At 41.9% G+C, this 22,361-nt stretch overlaps 2 protein-coding genes across 12 annotated transcripts; one reads left to right on the top strand and one right to left on the bottom strand.

Annotated features, from left to right (window-relative positions):
* Nucleotides 1-682: 682 nt before the first annotated feature.
* On the bottom strand, nucleotides 683-20,839 carry LOC121696908 (caspase-8-like). Of its 10 annotated transcripts, XM_042078025.1 has the most exons (6): nucleotides 20,518-20,839; nucleotides 18,468-18,701; nucleotides 2,537-2,562; nucleotides 2,267-2,372; nucleotides 1,641-2,148; nucleotides 683-1,090 (listed from the first exon to the last, which is right to left on the bottom strand). In XM_042078025.1, exons 1-6 carry the CDS (start codon nucleotides 20,789-20,791, stop codon nucleotides 958-960), a joined length of 1,281 nt encoding a protein of 426 aa, XP_041933959.1. In that variant the 5' UTR covers nucleotides 20,792-20,839; the 3' UTR covers nucleotides 683-957. The 10 variants fall into 10 exon arrangements, 9 of the variants coding, with proteins under 9 accessions (XP_041933959.1, XP_041933960.1, XP_041933957.1 ...); XM_042078026.1 differs by lacking the exons at nucleotides 18,468-18,701; nucleotides 20,518-20,839 and adding an exon at nucleotides 3,236-3,625; XR_006026355.1 differs by lacking the exons at nucleotides 683-1,090; nucleotides 1,641-2,148; nucleotides 2,267-2,372; nucleotides 2,537-2,562 and adding exons at nucleotides 10,723-11,396; nucleotides 11,434-15,779.
* LOC121696915 (vegetative cell wall protein gp1-like) lies at nucleotides 16,511-17,944 on the top strand. 2 transcript variants are annotated; one of them, XM_042078037.1, is made up of 2 exons: nucleotides 16,511-17,352; nucleotides 17,410-17,944. In XM_042078037.1, exons 1-2 carry the CDS (start codon nucleotides 17,106-17,108, stop codon nucleotides 17,505-17,507), a joined length of 345 nt encoding a protein of 114 aa, XP_041933971.1. In that variant the 5' UTR covers nucleotides 16,511-17,105; the 3' UTR covers nucleotides 17,508-17,944. The 2 variants fall into 2 exon arrangements, with proteins under 2 accessions (XP_041933971.1, XP_041933970.1); XM_042078036.1 differs by having other exon boundaries at nucleotides 16,511-17,367.
* Nucleotides 20,840-22,361: the final 1,522 nt, after the last annotated feature.

Genomic DNA, 22,361 nt, shown 5'->3' with positions numbered 1-22,361 from the left:
AAGGGTTAGAGTCCAAACCGGGTCATTTCCTGCCATCTCTCTCTTGCCCTCTCGCTTTTGCTTGCTTCCTGTCAGTGTCTTCACTGTCCTGTCGTAATAAATATAGTTTATAAAAAAAGAAAGAGAAGAACAACCTCAACAATGCATTACTATTGGTTCAAATAAGATATTAATATCTTCTGGCAGTTGCAACACAGAATGGGTCTTAGTAAACTCAACACAGTCACTGTGCATGCACGGTGTGATGTCACCGGAGCGCCAGTGCCAGACTGCAAAATCCAAAATGAGAACCATCTCGAATGTGGTGTCAACTTTGCCTCGTGACTAACGTAACATGGTGCCTATGCATTGCAATCATATGCTGCATTCATGGAGTCTGGGACTATTGGGAACTTTCCCAGTGTTCATGTGCATTGCAGTCGGAAGGTGCAAAAAAACATGGAAGGCACAAGGTTACAACATACACTAATTAATCTTCAATAAAAGACTATTTGCTCAAAATCATGGCGTACGATGCTTGTGAAAGAAGGAATGCAGCTTTCAAGTGACACAAACGGTTTTCTTGGGGTGCCAATAATTGTGGCACATATTTCCTTTGTGAGGGACTTTTTCCCACAGATTTTCTTCACAACTATCACATTTGACAATACAAGGGGTAAATATAACAAATAAGGGCCAGTTATTGTGGTACAAATACTTTTATCTGAAGAAGTGATCATAGTAAAGGTATGTAGTCAGCATACAACAATGTTCTACAGGTCACTGCTAAAGATGAGCACTTATGGTGGTAATCATGTTTACTTAAAGTATACAAAATAGTTTTAAAATTGACTTAAAAATATAAATGTACAATGTTTTAAAAATGTAATAATTACTAAAATGTAGATTTTGCATGATTAAAAAGATAACAAATATATCCATTTGTGTAGCAATGCATGTGGAATCTCATCTCATATCTCATTCAGGCACATGGAAGATGAGCTTCTTCCTTAGGGTGAACCTTGGCTCAGGGATTTGCTTAGCACGCATTGTCCCCATAGCACCAACATCACTGTTGACTTTAGTAAGGATTGACAAGATATCTTCACCCCTAGAAAAATAACAGAATACCGGTAAGAGGAATATTGAAGGTTATTAAGGTGCTGATACCTGATGTGTACATACTGTAACCTCAACCATACATTATTCTATTGGTTCAAATAAGCTAGTAAGCTAGTCAGGGTAATGGGCTCATGGGGGTACTGCTAATTTCATTGAACCCTCCTAAACTTGAAGGTCACTTTAACCCTCTTTCTTTGTAAAACTTTGGTGTCATACTTTGGTCGAAATACCAAAAGGATGAAGGACTGTAACACCGTTTTCAACCCTGTTCAGAGCGCCCTGTTTGTGTGCCTATTCTTTTACAAACACCAGTATATGGCTTTGCTTCACCATTTTGGGAGCCAGTCTTGAGCTGGGGATAAAAGCAAACTTTCATACTTTCATTCCCCAGGCCAGGAGTTTGTGAGTCATACTGTATATAATCATTATTACATTAGAACATAATTTAAACATCCAAGGGTTGCCTTTAAAATAGGTGTATTGTTTGAACAGAAATTGCATAAATGGAGTAGAATCTTATGTTAATTTTAAATACTCACTGTAGGCATAACTTAGTCAGATGGTCACAGAGAGACTGAATGAACCAGGAGCCACGTTCAGGATTTCTGAGGGCAAAACAACCTTCGAAGGTGGACATGGAGATGAGGAAATCCGCAAATTCAGGGATGCTGATGATGCTATCCAGGCTAAAGTCAGATTCAAATTCCACCTCTTTTTCACCCAAAGAATCTGCCTGGATATTCACCTTCTTCTGCATCTCAGAACCTCGACATGCCTGGATGAAAAACACTTTGGGCTTCCCTGCCAAAGCTGGGCATCTGATCCCACTGAATGGAGAGAGTATATCACGGATGGGCAGGACAGCATTGTCACATCCTTGCACACCTGTCGCGTTGCCGTGGCTAAGCACACAACAGATGAAGCAGCAGTCAGCATCAGTCACCTTCTTGCTGAGTTCTTCAAGTTTGTCTTTCATGTCTTGCACTCCCCTGTCCGGCAGGACCTTAACCTCAAACCCCAGCCATTTAAATGTGTTTTCAAGAGCATCTAAATGACAAAGAACAAAAAGACAGTTTTGAAACAGAAACAACAAATGACAAATGCTCAAGTCAACCATCCTTCCACCCAGGGTTTTGGCATTGACACAATCCAAAAATTGACTGACCTGCATCCTGATCAGATCCTGAGCGTTTTTTACCATCGGTAAAGTTGACGTTGTTAAAGATCACACATGTTCCACGGGGTTTACTGTTCATGTTGTATACTTCGATCTGGCAGAAAAAAAACCCAAAGCCTTCATCCCATTCACAACATTAGATGAAGGCATGCTTGTCTTCCAAACTACACATAACTACATAGACTTCAGAGATAAGGATCAGCAATTCTTTCACATTTTGAAATGTATGGACGCATTGGAAATGATGGAATAACTTACGGAACTGCTGAGTTGATCTACAATACCTAGAAAACAAAAGTAAAAAGGTAAGGACATAGACTGTGGTCTATACACCCACATTTTCCTCGCTGTTGTCTATAACCACTGCATTAGGTTTAGCAAAACAATCTGACAAAAATATATTTAGAACACAGCTTAATACATCCAATACAGCTGCAGATATTATGATAAATATGAAGAGTGATACAAAAGACTGAGACATTTACAAAGACATGAATAACAAGAACAGCTACCTGCAGAGAAAAGAAATCGTAAAACCACTGGTACACTTAAATGTGTAATTTAAAACGTGCTGATTCTGGCATAAATCATATAATCATTTAAAACTAAATCAACTTAAATTGATGTTGTTATGAAGGACATCAACATTAAGTTACTGTGTTTACTTTGTAAGGCAGTTAAAACGGCAGTATAACATTGAGAAAATGAAAGCCAGGCCTATGCCCACTCATTCCATTCCAACTGCCCAAACTTTACATTGGGCGACTTCTTTAAATGTCAATATTGAAGACCAATTCAAACGTAGGTAACTGTAGAATATGACATGCCAATACCTTACAGAGATAACTAATCTAGACAAAAGATAAAACACATTTCTTTGATTAACAGAATTTCGCAGGCATCGACCTGATATCAGTCAGCGCGATCAATAGCCTACCCAACTTATGCCTAGCCTACTTTTAGAGTACTCTGCTCGCAGTTTGGTAGCTGTGTCGTTACTCCCGATGAACCGCATAATATCTTCTGTTTTGTTGACTGCGTCGTCTTCAAAAGCTTTCAGCAACACATCCGCGAGATCACTTTCATCTTCGGCATCCTCGACTTTACGCTTGGTGATACCTGGTGCCTTGCCTAACTTGCCTTCATCCACCAATTTATTTCGGAAGCGTTTTAAATCTTTCTTATCCAAATTCTCAAGATGTTCCACTAAAGTATCTTTTATTGTCTTCTCCATGCCAAATTTCGAGCGTTTTCTTGCTCGAAACCTTCTGTACAGTAGGCCTAGGCTGTATTGTGTCCGTTCCTTGCCTACTCCGCGTTAGTCTACGTCACACTTCCTTATAATTTCAATACCCTATCTTGGCTGCAATATAAGTTTACGTTCAAGAGTCAATAGACGTTGGGCCATGACGTTGGGAGTGGTTGCCACAAGGGGGCTTTTACTATGGGTTGACAGTGGCGTTGTGCTCATACAATTACAGTAGGGCGGGCACATACCCGCCCGCCAAAAATCGCAAGATTTTTTTAGTTATTTTTTTTCTTCTGAAGTGGTGCTTCATTTCAACACATTATTATAATCTAATCAGACCGTGGCAGTTGCATTCAGCTGTTTGAGAGCTGGTGCTGGTTCTGAACTGCTATTGGCTGATCTATGTTCACTAGGCAATAGCGAGATGGTGACTTTGGCAAAGCAGGCAGGGAGGCACACAGCGCGATGCAGACAGAAGTGGACAGGTGATAACAGTGCTTGTTTCAGTTGACGCTTTTAATCAATGAATCCCAACCACAGCGCACAGCATTATAGGCTTCAGCATAACATAACAAAACCACTAGGTGTCGCTCGGCGCTCAATACTCAACATCCATAACATCTTCCTTCCTTTAGATCATGGGTTCCCAAACTCCATCAATGTGGGCCTCCCCTCCGAAAACAGTGATACCTCCGCGCCCCCCCGCCCCCGACAGTCATTTTCATAATGATATATATGAATAATGATATTCACTACAGTTAAGCCACTACAGTTAAAGTTTCACGTGCGCACATGAAAGTTTCACGTGAGCACATGAAACTAAACTTTAGATTTTTTTTGCTCATGTCCCTTTAGGGGCTCCGTACATATCAGGCTCGGGTCGCGCAGTGATAAAATGTGACAAATCTGTCCGGTAGGTATCGGAACGTCACATATTAGCCTGCCGTCACGTATGTCCAACCTCTTACGTGTATCTGTCACTTAATATTCATTTCTATACAAACCAAGGCGGCGGATTCCTAAAGAAACGCAACCACTCACACCATAAGTTTATCTAAATTAGCTATGTAGCCTACCAAAAAATACATTTTACCGTGACTCGAAGAGCTGTAAACAGTGTTGTAAGGCTGCGTGTACAAATCCGGCCTCACAGTTTGGGAACCTCTGCTTTAGATTAATATTCTGTTAACTAGATGTACCACAGAGCGGTACAAAATATGACCGCCGCCCAGTCCAGCACATTTTTTCCACAAAAATAAATCACGCTGAAAGGCCTATATATGATTCAAACTGTCTCACTAAATTGCATTATCCACACTCAATTTTCACTGGTATCTGCTAGACAACAAGTACCAAAACATGATTAGTTCATAGATTTCACATGTAAAATTCATTTTATACAACCCCACCCCCATCTTGCCTGTTCATAATTCTGAGAAATTCTTGTGTGCATGTGTGCGTGTACATGTTTATGTTTATGTGTGTGTGTGTGTGTGTGTGTGCGCGTGTGCATGCATGCGTACATATATCTACTGTGTGAGTATGTGTCATACGTATGATTACTGTGAATGTATGTGTGTGCATGTGTATCTGTTTATGCACATGGAATGGGTTAAGATGACCCCTGGAGGCAAATATACAGAAAAAATTGGTCATTCTAGGCCCTACGGTTCTCAAGATATTCACAGAAAACTGTGTCTGCCCTACCCTCCTTTCGGGGGGTCCAGTCCAGCGGGGGGGCTACAGATCAAAACGAAAAACAATGGTTCCATGCTATCCATGTGGGGTTACATGCCCACCAAGTTTCGTGTGCCCCGGTCTTTCAGTGTCCCGGAAATCCTTGTTGGTGTACGGTCACTAAATGTACAAATAAATTATTTTATTGTAAGGCCCCCAATGAACGAAAGTTCACAAAACTTGATGAAACGTGATGAAAACACCTAATTTTTTGCTTTTTAATTTTTAACTAGGTGGCGCTATACATGAAATAAGTGGTAATGGGATGGGTTGACATGCCCCCTTAAGACCAACATACAAAAAAAAGGTGGACCTCCTAGGCCCTACGGTTCTCGAGATATTCACAGAAAACTGTCTCCGGCCACCTACAGGCCAGTTGGTGTATAGTAACATAAATTAATTTATTGTGTGGCCCCCCATGAGCGGAATTCCACGAAACTTGGCGTGCATTCAGAGGGTGTCATAATGATCATACCCTTCCAATTCCGTGCAGTTTTGACTATGTTAGATCACAGATACCGGCGATTATAACACCTCATTTTTACTTTTTTGTGTTTAACTAGGTGGCGCTATACATGAAATGAGTGGTTATAGAATGGGTTGACATGGCCCCTTGAGATCAACATACAACAAAAAAATGGTCCTCCTAAACCCTACGGTTCTCGAGATATTCACAGAAAACTGTGTCTGCCCTACCCTCCTTTCGGGGGGTCCAGTCCAGCGGGGGGGCTACAGATCAAAACGAAAAACGATGGTTCCATGCTATCCATGCCAAGTTTCGTGTACCCCGGTCTTACAGTGTCCCGGGAATCCTTGACGGAAATTTGGACATGCGAAAAAGAAAAAAAAAAAAAAATCTGACTAAACCTATATGACTCCTTTTCGCTGCGCGGCGGTCATAATAAACACTTCGAACTCTTCACTTTTCAATACCCATTGCAGGCTGTAATAACATTACTGTAATAACATAACTCTATATCAACAACTCTTTGTTATTATAGTATCACATTCGAACATGCCTGGCATTTGACTGTCTTTCCACAACTTTTTTTTTTTACAATGAAGGAACAGACCAAAAGTCTACAGTAAGGTTTCTTCATGTGTGTGCTGCCACTGTATATGTGTGTGTGTGTGTGTGTATGTGGGCATTAGTAAGGGCAACGGTCCGCCTACACCCTAGTTGAACCCATGTTCTCATGTCTCGTACGTGTTAAGGCTAAGTTCTACCAAAGTCACCAGTTCAGTCTTTGAGGTGGCCATGAGAGGCGGCCACTACATGTGGAGACTGCATGGCCCAGTGTGCCGCTGTGCTTCCCTGGTGTCGGGCACAGTCCAGTCCAGCGGTGTACTCGGGCTCTGAGGAGCCAGACTGCTTGGGGGGTGTACGTCTTCGGTCCCTTCTGGTTCGCCCTGGCCTGACCCATGCCCGGTCTCGGCTGAGGCTGACTTCCCAGTCATATGCCCTTGCTCAGGACTGTTCTGCTCCGGCCTACCGATTGGCTGTGCTTCAGCTGAGCGCTCTGCCACCCAAAGATCCACACCGTTGTGTCTATAAAGTGTGCCGTTGGCATCCATTACAAATGAGCGAGGAGCGACTTTCTGGATGCATTGGCTCAGTGGCCATCTTCCTGTGTGATCACCTGGTAGCAGTTTCATTCTAATCCGATCTCCCACGATCGGCTCTGGGAGGTCCCTAGGTCGATTTCGCCATCCGCCGTTTCCACCGCAACTTCTCAGTCACTCCAACCACCACATGCGGCTGCAGCAGACTGTCTGCAACTGGCAGCAAGGTTTTGAGCCTTCGTGAGATTAAGCGTTGAGCCGGGGTGCTGCCCAAGCCCTCTGTGGGCGTGTTGCGCCAGTGGAGGATGGCCATCCATGCATCTGTGCCTTCTGCTTTTGCCCGCTTGCAGAGTGAATTCACTATTTTCACAGCCGACAACGGCCTTGCCGTTCGATTTTGGATGACGGGGGGAGGATGTGACATGGGTAAAACCCCAGCTTGTTGCAAACTTCCTGAATTGTTCACAGGCGAACTGTGGGCCATTCTCAGTGATCATTTTGTCAGGCTGCCCATAACGTGCAAACTGGGCTCTGCAGCGCGTGATGATAGGTCTGGCAGCTGGTCGATTTCCCAGTAATCCGAGTAGTGGTCTACAAGGATGAGAAATTCTTTGCCTGCATAGGAGATGTCCATGCTCACCGTTTGCCATGGACGTGTAGGTACAGTGCAACCGGAACGTTTTCAGACCCTTTCAAGTTTTCCACATTTTGTTATTTTTCAGACTGATCTTAAAATGGATTCAATTCCTTTTTTCCTCATCAGTCTACACACAATACTCCAACACTCCACAAAAAAAGCAGGTGTTTGGAGTGTTTCATAAATTTATAAAAAATAAAAGACTGAAATATTCCATTTACATAAGTATTCAGACCCTTTGTTATGACGCTTGCAATTGGGCTCTGGTGCATCCTACTTCTATCAATGGTCATTGAGATGCTTCTACAACTTGATTGGAGTCCAACTGCCTAAATGAATTCACTGGACATTATTAGGAGGGGCACACATCTCTTCATATAATGTCTCACAGTTGATGGTGTATGTCAGAGTGAAAACCAAGCCACAAGGTCAAGAGAATTGTCCGTAGACCTGCGAGACAGGTTTTGTGAAGACACAGATCTAGAGAAGGATACCAGAACATTTCTGCAGCATTGAAAGTGCCCAAGAGCATGGTAGCCTCGATCATTCTCAAATGGAAACGTCTGGAACAACCAACAGTCTTCCTAGATCCAGCCGCTCAGCCAAACCTAGTAATCTGGGACGAATGGCAGACAGGTAACCAACGGCCCAATGGTCACTATGAATGAGATCCAGAGTTCCTTTGAGAGGATGAGATAAGCTTCAAGAAGGACAAACATCAGTGCAGCTCAGTGCCTGGTTTCTTCCACACACACCATTTGGAATTGTGGCCAAACAGTTCAGTCTTGTTGAAACTTCTTCTCATGGTCTGAAAGTCGTTGAGGTCCGTTTTGGGAAACTCTGTCTATCTGTCCACTCTACCTTAAAGGACTGATTGATGGAGTGATGCACTGATGTTTGTCCTTCTTTATGCTTCTCTCATTCTCTCAAAGGAACTCTGAATCTCATTCATAGTAAAATTTTGGTGAGGTCGGGGTCGGTCGAGCTCCGCCGAGTTCGCCGGTAGGAGGTTCCACTTCGACAGGCATTCCAGACAGGCCACTTTGACATTCCAGACAGGCCACTTCGACAGGCATGACCGCCGCGCAGCGAAGTCATAGTTTATAGTATAGGCCTATTTGTGTACGTTCTCCCTACAGTATATCTCAAACTAATCATGAAGAATATTGTGGGTTTGTCACTATTGTCATCGAAATTATCCCTTACATAACAATGTCTGGCCAAAAATATAGCACATGCTATTTCCTTTTACAAATGTGTTTTTTATTTATCACAGCAGTGTGGAACTGGCTGCAATAGTGTCTGATCATTGAGGACTGTGTTGGTTAAATGCAAACTAATAGCATTTTCACAAATGTGTGTCATTTTGCAAACAATCTAGGAATTATGCAAATTGAGTGTGGTGTTTGGATAATTGTGATTAATTTTTTTCAAAAAAAAGAACCCGGTTTTCAAAATTGTGTGTAAACAATTGAAAAAAACTGTAATGGACGAGGGTGAGGGGCAAAGAACTCCATGACGCACAGTGGAGGAGAGTTGCCTCTGCCCGAGTCCATTAATTCCGTATAACAGGACACACCTCGAAGGCCGTTATCCCGCTTATCACCCGGTTGCCACTGTAAAGCAAAGGAAACACGCGGTTTCGTTTAAAAAGAAGCTCACTAGTTCAGCTTGTTGTACAACTTTCGTTGGCCCTATAACAGCAATAGCATGAACAGTTAGCTTGTTTACAGTTTATTCCATTGTTGCGAAACCTGCCTCCAGGCTCAACCGTCATCCTACTATGGTTGTTATACTATTCATAAGCATTGATATGGAACGGCGATTAAACTTTTTTTTACCAGATCTACTTCATAGGTGTCCCATTATTCAGAATTAAAAGCCACCCCGCCAGCCAATCAGAAAAGAGTATTTCTTCTCTCCGGGTGATAAGATTGGGTTAACGTAGGCCCTTACTTCGTTACCACTAGGCCTACGTCTACATGTACTTTTCTTAAATGTCCTAGTAGTTGTTCGTAGATAAATGTCAGGAGTCAAGAGTGGAGACACAATACATATCTTCATCTGGACATTTGCCTTCCCAATACAACATGGCACCGTTATGTCATTGTGTTTCAAATAAGTTTAAGGTGTCCTTGTTTATGTAATTTAATGTATTCCATCACTTGGCTTTTGGTTAAATATGTAGGCCATACATTATCTGTTTTAGAAGTTTAATAATGTTTCCCTTTTGCCCAGCAGCAGGGTCATAGCACAGGGATGTGCTCTTGGTGGTAGTGCAAGGTGTTGGAGATCCATGGACATCTCCATGGTGAATTTCTGCCCTGGAGATCCACCTCAGCCACGCCCTCAGTGGGGTATACTACGAAGCACGTTAGACATATCTAGGCTATGTAGACATATCAAGGCCTTCCTAAAGCCTTGACTCAGGGGTATACGTTAAGTGATACTACGATTGCAGTTATGTGATATATTTGTCAAACTAGGCTTTCAGCTCAGATCTGTGCGCGTTCTCGGTGTTGGGATGACTTTGGCCAATCGTGTAACGTGGAGACGCACAAGACCGCCTCTATTTAAAAACAATTACTTCCGCATTCATGAGCGATAGCTTAATCTACACTGCGGTGATTTATAACATCAAATAAATCAATTGTCATCAGTTGTTGTATGGTATGCACGTCCATAGTGGGATATTTGCACGCACCGCCCTATTAAAGCACATTCGAGATCCAAAATGTTAGGAGAGGCGGAGCTCCACCTGTAAGATATATGACAGAATCCTACACGAGAGATTATTACGATATTAGATTATTAGACAATTGATTGGTCAGTGTGCGGTAGATTACACGATTTGAGCTATAACTTAGCACATAACCTCCTCCCAACCAGGTTTGGTTGACAGCATAAGACGCCATGGTGATATAGCGACACTAAAACAGATCCACTTTCGTGTCACAGCATAGCCTGGCTTTGAGCGCAACATACCTCGCTAACCCACTAATCGAGATTCGTAGTACACCCCACCTGTTTGTCCGTAACATAGTTGACAAACTCTAAAGTAAAAACATGTTTTTAATTAAAAAAAAATAAAAACAGTTAATGTTTAAGCTCTGCAGATAACAGATATGTAACACTAAATTAATATACTATATTGAGACACTTAATGTTCCACTGAGAAAGGACAGTGAGCTGATTTTCTTAAATAGGCCTACTGTTGAAACGCAATGAACTGATTCAATGGATAACGATTTTGATGTCGACAAAAGATTTTATTCATGACAATGATATGACATAGGAATGAGATGTCATTGCATTAAAACAAGGAGAAGAATGTGAAAAAGGATTCAAAGGCCATTAAAAGGTAAGGTATAATAATAGAGAAACAGGCGAAATAAAAACAGTAGAACACCGCGCATGTAGGCCTATATCTATTTGAATATTGGCATGCACATAGGCATACATTGAAACCTGTAGGGCTATGTTACTTTGCAGACACCTTTATCCAAAGGAACTTACAAAAGTAACATTTTCAACTTAAAACAGTTTAGAAATCATTGTGATGGTTAAATGTGCTGTTGTGGCAAGAATGGTGGCTTTCCCTGCTCCCCCTACTGTCTCCTAGAGGAAAACCAGCCTTGCAAGATCTGCACTAGCGTCGGGCAGTGTCTAAATCAGGAAGTCCCGTGAGAAGCGAGAACAAGGGAGAAACACAAAATGCTTAAAATTCTCTGGACATTCACACGCCCCCCTCAAGCACCAGTTAGCCTTGCCGTCTAGCTATAAGATGGCTTAATTTTCATGGCAGAGCCAGCGAAAAGACTAGAGACGGTTGTGAAATATGCACCCCAAAGCTGTAGGGGGAGCTCCGTAGAGAAAATTGTGATAACAAAAGTGAGAAATGGCAAAGAAATGACTGGAGTTACAGAACGGCCCTTTAAAGACCATAAATTAAAATTCATAATAACAGACAAATGATAACATGACAATAATAGAATGTCTTCATAACAATAACCCTAAACATTTACTGTAAAATAATTAATTAGGTAATTGTGAGGGACTGGGCCGGCCACCCCACGTTGAGGGAGGTGCGCCACTGGATTAGGTGGTGTTGAGGGAAGGAGGTGGCAGGAGACAGCCACAAAAATAGATTCATTTTCCAAAAACAGGCAGATCCATGAAGGACAATGGAGTCCAGGCATAAAATCCTAGAGAAGTTCCACAACAAGGCAACCTTGCATAACTCTGGACCAACTTTCTAAACTTCAATTCACAGTCTTAAACTTCAATTTACAGACTTTCCTGATTCCCTGGATCTCTAGCTCTTTCCTGTGCCTTCCATTGTCTCCTGCGCCTTCCATTGTCTCCTGCATTTCCAGTTTCTCCTCTCTTGAAATAAACCAGCCTTTAAATAGGCTCACCAATTACCCAATTACGATGCTGGGCTAAATCATTGTAGAGGGGAGATGGTCTGTACCAATATCCCCACAGTTAAAATCTCCAATAATATAAAAAGATACACACAAGACATAAACACCTACACAGCAATACAATGACACCCTTCAAACATATACTGTAAGTAAAAGGTGAGTGCATGTGAGTATGGTTGCACAGTCTGTGTGTTGCACAAGGTAGTCCATTGTAGGAGAGTGGGTAGGGGAAAAGGAGAGGGCTCCATTTTCACAGTAATGCTTCCTAAAACCCCAAAACTGGAATGAACACTGGGTAAATCATTCCAGTGTTCCAAACGAGGAAGTACAAAAAATCTAGATGGTGTTCTCTTAGTACTGATGGAACTCTGACACAGCAGACAAGAATCAGAGGACCACAATGGTTGAATGGGTTAATAAAGCTGGATCATAAGCTTAAAATGGTGGAAATCCAGTAAGTGTCCTATAGGCCAGAGTGAGGAATTGAATTTATTTCCATAGGAAGACAATGAAGAGTTACTAAACAAGGAGTTACATGTGCATTTTTTGGCTGATTTAAGACCAATTGCATCACTGCATTTCAGTGCACACTAGCAAGCAGGCCAGGTAACATTGTATGGGAATAGCCCTGTATGGAAAGAACCATGGCTTGCACTCTGATCTTGAGAATAGTGTGGGGTATAAATCGGTATGACTTCATTACTGAAGCTCTGTGTATCCCTGTATATTTATTAACAAATAATAATCAATCATCTGAGAATAATTCCCTCTCTCTCTGAACCTTTTTGAAGACTACAATTGCTGGGGCAAGGACTTCAAACACAAGCCTACGACAGAGTTCAGCAATATTCTCAAAGGAGAAATCATATCTGACTGTCTTCGTTTTATTCTCTGGAGAGAGCACAATTGTTTCACTAATGCCTGAAACTCCCATTTGATATTGCAGCTTCTCATAACAAGGTTTTCTCAGTTCACCACCCTTTTTATATACATCTACATTGGTTAGAAATATTAATTTACGGTCAGTTGTTTTGGGAACATGAAAAATTGTACATTGGTCTGCCACGATATAAGGAAATGTTTTATGTTCCAGTTTAGTATGCCATGAGATTCTATTTTTCAGATCCTCCAAGGTGTCCCCTTCTCCTTTATAAGTGTCCAACCATTTAACAAGGCGCTCTTTCTTCCATTCTTTCTCCAAATTAGGGTCTTTCCTTTTGTGTGGCCTTTTAGCTTTTTGTTTGTCTTTTTCATTTTTAAAAACACTTTTTTTGTTAACTGTTGAAACAGTTGATCCTTCCACAGATGGGGGTTGAGACAAAGGGATTTTTTGAGCATTTTCCATTGGACTGTTTTTGGTCTCTGAGTTATGAATGGGATCTGAATGAACTCTCTCACTGGATTCTTCCAGCTCAACAGAGTCATAAACATTGTGTGAACATTTATATGAAGGGTCAAGATCATCCACCTCTGAATTTTCTTTATCATTTGTTCCATCTACTTCAATTTTGGAAGACTTGTCTGTTGAACCCCCCAAAACATCCTTTATGTTTCTTTGAACATTAGTGTCAATTTCTAAATCGTCACAATCTGAGGCAGACAAACTTCTATTTTTTGATGGAATGGCCATGTTATGAGAATATTGGCTCTGAATCTGCTTCAAACTGTCATGTATGTCATCAGGCTGATGCTTAGTTTCAGCAATGATACCTTCTGAAGCAACAGATTCACTAATTTCCACATCTTTGTCTAAGTTGTCCTCAGTTTGGAATACTGAGTCAGAAGTGTGGACAACAGCTGTGTGGGAACTTTTCTCAGAATTCTGGTTTGACAGGTCATCAGTGTTTGCTGAATATGAACTTTGTGTAACATGTGGAATTGGAATTGTGTGATTAATCAGTGAACATTCAACTGAGGGGCATTTATCAACATTAATTTCTGTATTTTTTGCCTCATGGTCAAAATCCTTAGCCTCTGCAGCCAATGTCTTAATGGCTTGTGTTCTCATATGTGTTGTTGTGTCTACTGTGTCTGAAGTCCCTGTAAAAACCATCTCTAAAGATAAATCATAATCTTTGGAAGTTTCAGTTTCAATGTTTTGAAGCACAGGATATCCATTAGCTTGTGTCTGTGCTTCTTTTGAGGTTGCATGAAGATTGTTTGATTCAAATCTGTCCCCCTTTATCAATACATCCTTGGAATTGGCATTGTTATCTTCATGACTACTATCAGGTGAAAAGTGTTCTTCAATAGCTTCATGCTCACTTTCCCCATCATTATCCTCACTACTATGTACATGCTTACCTGGGTTTGCTGAAGTGTTATTTTGTTCACTTTGAAACGGATTCCCACTATTTGTAAAGGCCTTTTCTTCCACATGACTATAGTCAGAGGCCCTGGCATCATTGTTTAGTCTGCTCTTCATTGCATCTGTAGGACTACTCTGACTAGGCTCTAGCTCCACTGCTGTATCTGACTGTGGGGTCTCTGTAGAATGTCCCTGATTTTTAGGTATAGTTGGCTCACATAGGCTTGCATTAACAAGTGTTTCATGCTCTGAACTTGGGGCATCTATGTGTTTATCAACCTTTGATGGTAGTTCATCAGCAAAATTTTCTTTATCATTTGTTCCATCAGCTTCCATGTTGGAAGACTTGTCTGTTGTACCCTGCAAAACATCTGAATCTTCTCTGTATCTTTGAACATTGGTGTCCATTTCTAAATTGTCACAATCTAAGGCAGATGAACGTGTATTTTTTGCTGGAATGTTCTGTGAATCTCGGCTCTGAATCTGCTTTAAACTGACCTGTATCTCATCAGATTGATGCTCCATTCTAGCAGTGATTCCTTCTACACTCATTTCCACATCTGTGTCTAAGTTGTTCTCAGTTTGGAAGACTGATTCAGAAGTGCGGGAAATGTTCTCAGACTGCTGGTTTGACATGACATCAGTGTTTGCTAAATATGAATTTTGTGTAACATGTATAATTGAATTTGCGTGATTGATCAGTGAATATTCAACTATGCAGGGGCACTTATCAACATTAGTTTCTGTGCTATTTTTTGCTTCGTGGTCACAATCCGTGGCATCTATGTGTTTAGCGACCTTTGGTGGTATCTCATCAGCTGAATATTGATGCTCAGCAGACAATCTATCCCTTTTAAGAGCAGAAGATACTTCCACCCTCTTCCCTTCCTTTCCCTCAAGGCTGCTCATCTTTGTTGATAACGTTCCATAACTGTTGTTCATGGTGTCAAAAATACTTTCATGTCCACTGTCAGATAAAGGGTCCTTCTCAGCGGGTTTAAACTCATCTTTCTCTCCATTGGCTTCAATGGTCTGCATTCTCATGCATGGCTCACTTTTGGTTTGGTAACTCTGGTGGCCAGAGTTGATGAGGAACTCTTCTTTCAGATAACTGTTTTCTGAGTCCTGGGCATTGCTGTTTAGGTATGAATCTTTGGCTGGAAATTGTAAGTTATTCTCTGAGGCTTGATGAGTGTGTTCCAAATCGTCATTTACTCTCTCTTTAGGTTGAATTTCCACTCTAGTCTCAGTGTCTTCTAACGAGACATCAGGTGCATTCAATTCTTCATTTTTCGTTTCCTTTTTCCCCCTGTTGTTTTCAAACAAATCGAAAACAATTGAAGGAAATATCTTTTGTTCTCCGGGTTCAAGGAATTCTTTCAGTCCTTGGTTGTTTTTGATGTTGGTTATGGTTGTATAACACCAGTTTTCCTTTATACATTTTTTGCTTCGCAATTTCCTCTCAATTCTGTCCATTTCTCCATCCTTCAGTTTGTTCTGTAGTTCAGACATCAGTGTTTCTGCTTTTTCAGGATTTGAAACCAACTCCTCTATTCTAGCAAAAGAACAGTTTTCCAGATCTGAAAAAAATTAGGGAAATTATAGGCAAAGGAATAAGTTGGAAATTCAAGCAAATTGTCTTCTGTAGTTCCATAGTTGTGTCTCATTTGCACTTTACCAGATCAGTAATTACAACAGGGGAGACTACAGCTCTGTGAATAAAAAATAGGTGACAGATATAATTTGGGTCGCTACAGTATGTCTGCAGTATCTATACCTTTCAGCTAGGAAAGCTAGGAGCTGTCTATAGGAGCTAGTTTGTTAACACAGTCATAGTTTCTGTCATATTTTCACTAGCAGCCAGATTAGAGTTAGCCTAAAGAAAGGCACGCTTGACCAATCAATTACTGGTAGGTTAGTTATTTAAAAGCAGCATATGAAAACATTCATACGGACTAAACACATTCTATGTATTTTTTGTTGTGAGTCAACACAGTGATTTACCTCCCTCATTTAGCCTCTGCAGTGACTTTCTTTGTTTGTGAAAATAGCCTAAAAGATCATTTGTAAAACAAGCTGTTTCTATCCATAGTTGTAGGAACTGTGTGCTGTGTTTGCCTGGTTCCCCATGTGCTTTGTGTTACCTGCCTGTCACCTGTCTTTGTCTCCGCCCCATCTCCTTATTTGGTCTGTGCTTCCTGTCTTGTTAGTTTTCCCTCCGTTTCTGCTTCCTCACCTGTTCCCTGTTATTGTCTCGTAATTGGTATGTGTATTTCTACCCTCCTGTTTCTCTGTTCCTTGTTGGCTCGTCTCTCTGTTTACGCGGTTGAAGTCCTGTCAGTTAGTAGGGTTGTCATTTAATAAAGTGAGTTTTTCCTAATTCCTGCCTGGAGGAGTCTTGCACTTGGGTCCTATCCACCAACCCTGACAGTATGAACCGACCAGTATGGACCCAGCAGACTCCAACATGGAGGAGCTAAAACAGGTGGAGTACACCCTCACTAGGCTTATCTCTGAGCTGGGGAGGTCTACAGACTTGGAGTGCCGGCATGCGATTTGTTCATTGATGGAAAGGACCATTTCCTCAAAGCCCTGGCTACTGAAGGTTCCAGGAATGGCTACCCTGGCCGACCAGCTCTTAGGTCTGGGTAGGAGCCTTCAGTCCCTCTTTGTTCCCTCCGGTAATCCAGTTGTTGAGGCTACTAGTCTCCCACCTGACCCTGCCCCTGCAGCCCATTGCCAGGGGCGTAGGGTGGGCCTGCTGCGCCTTCAGCTGGCCGCTTCAAGTCCAGAACCCCAGCCTGAGGAGTTCCAGTTCCCCCCAGAACTCACTCATCAAGGTCCCTCAGGCTCCCTCCAGGAGGAGACGTGGTGCCAAGCGTCGGCCAACCCGGTCATCCGACACCATGCCTCCTGTGCCCAGCCCCGAGGCGCCCGTTCCTGTGCCCGACGCCGCGGCTGCAGCCCAGCCGCCTGAGGCCACGCCTCCCTCTGACTGTCCGGCCCCGCTTCTGCCCGAGCTCCTCTCTGTCCCTGTCCCCGTCACTGTGCCTGTCGTTGTGCCAGTCACCATCCCCATCTCTGTGCCAGTCACCGTCCCGGTCACCATCCCCATTCCTGTGTCTGCGTCTCCTGTGTCTGCGTCTCCTGTGTCTGCGTCTCCTGTGTCTGCGTCTCCTGTGTCTGCGTCTCCTGTGTCTGCGTCTCCTGTGTTGAGTCTGCCCCGTCTAAATTTGTCAACTTCCTGCCCAACCTTGCCCAGTCCATGTCTGCTTGTGCCCTGTCTGAGCCCACCTGCTCCCATTTAAGTCCCGCCTTCCAGACCCCCTCCACCCACCCGGCTGGAGTTTCAGGAGGGCCAGGAGGCGTCCTTTGAGGGGGGGGGGGGGGGGTACTGCAGGATCCTGCCTGGATGGAATGACTTTGTGCCACCCCAGTGTAGTGTGCTGTGTTTGCCTGGTTCCCCATATGCTTTGTGTTACCTGCCTGTCACCTGTCTTTGTCTCCGCCCCATCTCCTTATTTGGTCTGTGCTTCCTGTCTTGTTAGTTTTCCCTCCGTTTCTGCCTCATCTGTTCCCTGTTATTGTCTCATTGGTTTCATCCAGTCCTCTTGTCTTTCTGTTAATTGGTATGTGTATTTCTACCCTCCTGTTTCTCTGTTCCTTGTTGGATTGTCTCTCTGTTTACACTGTTGAAGTCCTGTTGGTTAGTAGGTTTGTCATTTAATAAAGTGAGTTTTTCTAATTTCTGCCTGGAGGAGTCTTGCACTTGGGTCCTATCTGCCAACCCTGACACATTGTGACTAAGATAAACCACCAAAAAGTGAGTTTTACTCAACTTTACCAGGGATGCCAGTAAATTATGTGAGGGTGCCTTGCCCTCGAGGAGATTTGTGTTGCCAAATTTATTGAGGCTTTCTTAAACCCAGATTCATGGGCAGAAATGCAATGGGTGTTCAGATTGCTTTTTTAATTTATCTGGTTCTAGGCGGTGCTCAGTTCCATGGTATCTCGATACTACTGGATGAGCCATTTATTATATCTTGCCCACTAGAAATGGATTGTTGTTGGAAACTGATGCTAGGACTACATCATATCAGAGAAACCCAACCAGTCACACCACATAAATGCTTAAAAGTCATATCTAAATCTATTTGGGACTTTTGAATGTAGGCTTGAACTAATTAATGTAGACTAATAAAATAGATATTCAAACTTTGTTTCCAACGCCTTATTTGTCTTGAAACTATATAATGTATTGAACATACTTAAATGCTGCCTTTTCTCAAGCAGTCCTCCTGATCCAGTTGACGCTTGGCAATCACTGTGACCATCGACCCCTGCCCCTTCAACTGGTCTGATCACTGGCCCGGAGACCTCCACTGCTCTTTCTCTTGGCCTTCCAGTAGAGAGGTGGTCTTGCCCATTGACCACACTTCCACTTGCTCCAGGCTGTGTGCAATCTGGCAGTTGCCCGTCTCTGCTGTCTCGTCTGCTGAGTTCTGTTGAAGGAGTACAGGACAGAGTTTGTTGAAGTACATACTGTAATCACCTCAATAGTCACCATCAACTGGGACTATATTCAGTACTGATGTGACAATGTGATCCACCCTGCACTATATATTTAATTAATACTTCTGTGATTCTTTATATGGCCTTATAAAAGCCCTTCATCTTTATTGCAGTTTTAGACTCATTCTTTTTCCAGATGTACTAAGTGTACCATGGACTCATGGAGCAAATCAGTTGTTGCTCTGGTAGCTGGAAAAGACTGAATGAATTTGAACTGAATGTTACAGGTAGATTCTTGTAGGTCTGTTATTTTTCACTGGGGAAATGAAAAACCCATGAGTCCAGTTCATTTTTTGCTGTTTTTGACAGGGATGAATTTGAGGTAGTATCTTTTTGTTGTGTGTGTGTAGATTCACATGCTGTGTAGTGTCAACAAAGGAAAGGTATAGTGCAATCACTGTTTTATGATCTGTCCTCATGCATCTTCCTCTGGAAGCATTCCCTCATCACTCAACATTGGAGCTGACCGCTTGTGCTACTGTTTAATTCTGTATTAGACTCTTGAGGGACTTTTAAAAGAAGCTATGTGGAGTTTTATAGGATTCAAGTTGTTTTGAACACAGCCAAACTCCGCACTCCATATATACTACAGGTATTACAAGAGTTCCAGGCTGAAGCTAGTTTGTTTGTGTGCTAACTTCAGTGGTTATCTGGACAACATAGAGCAGATATTTCTGATGTCAAGGTAATTTAGAGAGAGGGAGAGAGCTAATGGAGGCTGGTATTGTTATATCAGTCTACAGCTTCATTAGCATAGATAAATTGATATTATGAGAAGCTGAAGTAGCTGCCATTGAAACTTTCTTTCTCAACAGTGAATTTTAAATTATGAATCTACACACCTCAAGCACGTCTTGACTAATAAATGAAACGAAACTTCAATACCGAGCACATGACCTCGGTGTCCTCTGGCAGATAGCCTAGCCTACGGCGTGTCATGTGACGGTAGGCTACATTGAGGCAAGAATAATTGTCTCGTTGGCTATTTTTATTTAATAAATGGAGTGAAACACCGAGAAATAAAAAGAAAAACCGAGGACATGACCTCTGTCCTGGTAGACCTACATTATGTAGAAATAACAATGTAGATTGTGATAGACAGCAGTGAACTCATTTGGCAGGTTCCTTTAAACTGGCATGGCCTTTGCAGTAGACTATGTTACACTGGTTAAATAGAATTATTGTATCTTTTAGGCCTACTCATTACAGAGAGTTGCCAAGGTAGGCTACAGAGCCCAGGAAGGGTCACGTTGGTAAATATTTTTTGACCTCACTATTGCGTTCCCTCGCAATAGTTTTGCGTTCCTTCACAAAAGCTTTGCGCTCCCTCGCAATAGTTTTGCGTTCCTCCTTATTTGAAGAAAAAAATACCGAGGACATGACCTTGGTGCCCTCAATGTGTAGCTACGGCCATGAGAGTTGCAAATACTGTTTGGCATACTTCAAACTAAAAGATGTTCCATACAAGTAGCCATAAGTCACATATAGTTATCTACCAATCCATGATAAGTTATGTGCCTTTTCTTATATGTATTATACACAAGATAACAAAGTGTTATTCTATTGCTGTAAGTCACTTTAAATAAGCATGTCTGCCAAATGAATATAAATGTGAAAGTAAATGTCAAATGCATTTCCCGCCAACTCCCGCAGACCAATTGTTTGAGCTAAGGAAAGGTAAACATGGTTGTACTTTGATCACTTGAAAAAAGCCAACTGGAGCAATAGCAAACGATTCTACAGTACCTTGATTCTTCATGATTGCTTTAAGCCCCGGTAAAAGTTCTTGGATTTCTTCTTCATGTAGTAGTTGTAGGAATCCATCACAGTTTTTATCGAGTATCAGTTTATCCAGTAGTTTAATCATCTTGTCTCTTGCTTTCGGTATATCCATAATATTAATATAAGATTGGCGGTCTATGAGGCACATTGCATCAACATGCTGCAAAATATATGTGGCCTCTGTGGACAATACGTTCAGCAGAGCAGGCTTGTGCCTACGGATAAAATTCACAGACATTTTCAGTGGTTACAAATCAGTCCACTGACATTTCTTGACACTATGTTGCTGTCCACATACATCCTGTTCAAATCCTGTTTGGCAATCTGATATCATTGTTGGGGGTGGAGTTTTGAAAAACCTGATTGGACAGTTCATTGTCAGTGTAACAGATGTAGTGGGTGTAAAGCTACCGATATCCTGATAACTCTAGAGCTGGCTCTTCCCATAAACCATAACCTCTGGTTTCTCTGTTACCCTGCCATAAGTGTAGGGAAGAAAACACAATTTCTCAAGTAAACAAACAAAAACACAGAGGCATTGTCAAGTGATACAATACTTTGTCAAGTCCTTTATTTAAATATTTTGATGGTGCTTCCATGGAAACATGTAATGATGGGAAAGAACGAGGAGATGAGAGCGGACACCCAAGTAACCTCAAAAATGGTACACAGGACACCCAACACGTAGACCTCTAGCCAAGAAAATTCTGGAAAGATCCCTTTATTCCTACCTTCTTTATTCCTATAATTACGCTTGATTGAAAAACTTAATCTTTCTTTATCACAAATGACAAAAGTGGTTGCTTTCTCCAAATCAGACAAATGAACGTGATCAGATGCATTTTGACATTTGGACTTTTTTTTTTCATTCGGTTTTTCCTATGTTTATCTGAAGCTTGTTATAAAGACAAATGTTGAAGTGGCCAAGCATATAAAAGGCTGCATTATTGTTTAAGTAGCTAAAACATGATTTTAGTAATATCATCATAGTATCATTGAAGAATCATTACCAATCAGTAGGTCTGTGCAATGTTTTCCTTTGCATAGTAAGAGTTAGTTGTTTAATTATCCTTTAACATGCAGTAACCATGGGAAGCAGAGCAGTTGGGAAAGGGCTGCCCACTAAATAGTCTTGATCATGCAGCTCATAACAGACTGTAGTGTCTACCAATTGGTTTTGTGAGAACACTGGGCTAAAAGAGTCAGCACTGACTCTTTATTACTCATGTATGTGACTTGTGTATGAAAGAAGTGTGTGTGTGTGTGTGTGTGTGTGTGTGTGTTTCTGTCTAGGAGAAAGGTGTTAACACTGCTCATAAGTGTTCCCTTGCACGTTAGTCTATAACTGTTGGCCAAAATATTTTCCCTTTTTTTTTCTTTCTGTCATTTTTGTTATTAATACAGCCAAAACACCTGCAAGACAACATGCTAAAATTCTAACAAAAAATGCAGAATTATGTAATAGTGTAAAATGATATGTTGAGATTCAGTAGCTGATCCATGTTCTCAATGTGACATTACAAGTTTCTTCCTTTAGGGACTTGCGTTGCTGACAGCAACGTTACCATGTAGGGTTGTCGGCAGTCTATCTTAGATGCCAAACGCCTCTTTTCCATGAATTTGGTGTTCGTAGTGACTGACTGACTGTACTCAATTTGATTGTACTCAAGTGTTTTTTTTTTCTCTGTCTTATCTTTTTTCACTTTGAATGGGTGACTCACTTCAGCCATGCAGTGCCTCAGCCAGGACTCATCATGCTGGGGTTCCGCACGGGAGGTCAAAAGTCAAAGTGCGCTGTACAGGAAGTC

Source organism: Alosa sapidissima, chromosome 22 (assembly GCF_018492685.1).
Source record: "Alosa sapidissima isolate fAloSap1 chromosome 22, fAloSap1.pri, whole genome shotgun sequence".
Taxonomy (NCBI): Eukaryota; Metazoa; Chordata; class Actinopteri; order Clupeiformes; family Clupeidae; genus Alosa; species Alosa sapidissima.
Note: the sequence above shows the minus strand (reverse complement) of the source record. Positions and strands in the feature narration are given on the sequence as shown.

What these genes read in the sequence shown, in the direction of transcription:
- LOC121696915 (XM_042078036.1), top strand. Translation starts at nt 17,106, where the DNA reads ATGCCTCCTGTGCCCAGCCCCGAGGCGCCCGTTCCTGTGCCCGACGCC. An exon ending in TGTGTCTGCGTCTCCTGTGT is followed by an intron (nt 17,368 to 17,409) that starts CTGCGTCTCCTG and finishes CTGCGTCTCCTG; the next exon opens with TGTTGAGTCTGCCCCGTCTA.
- LOC121696908 (XM_042078017.1), bottom strand. Translation starts at nt 20,791, where the DNA reads ATGTCTGTGAATTTTATCCGTAGGCACAAGCCTGCTCTGCTGAACGTA. An exon ending in AGCAATCATGAAGAATCAAG is followed by an intron (nt 18,702 to 20,517) that starts GTACTGTAGAAT and finishes CTCCTTCAACAG; the next exon opens with AACTCAGCAGACGAGACAGC. An exon ending in TGAGAAAAGGCAGCATTTAA is followed by an intron (nt 15,780 to 18,467) that starts GTATGTTCAATA and finishes AATTTTTTTCAG; the next exon opens with ATCTGGAAAACTGTTCTTTT.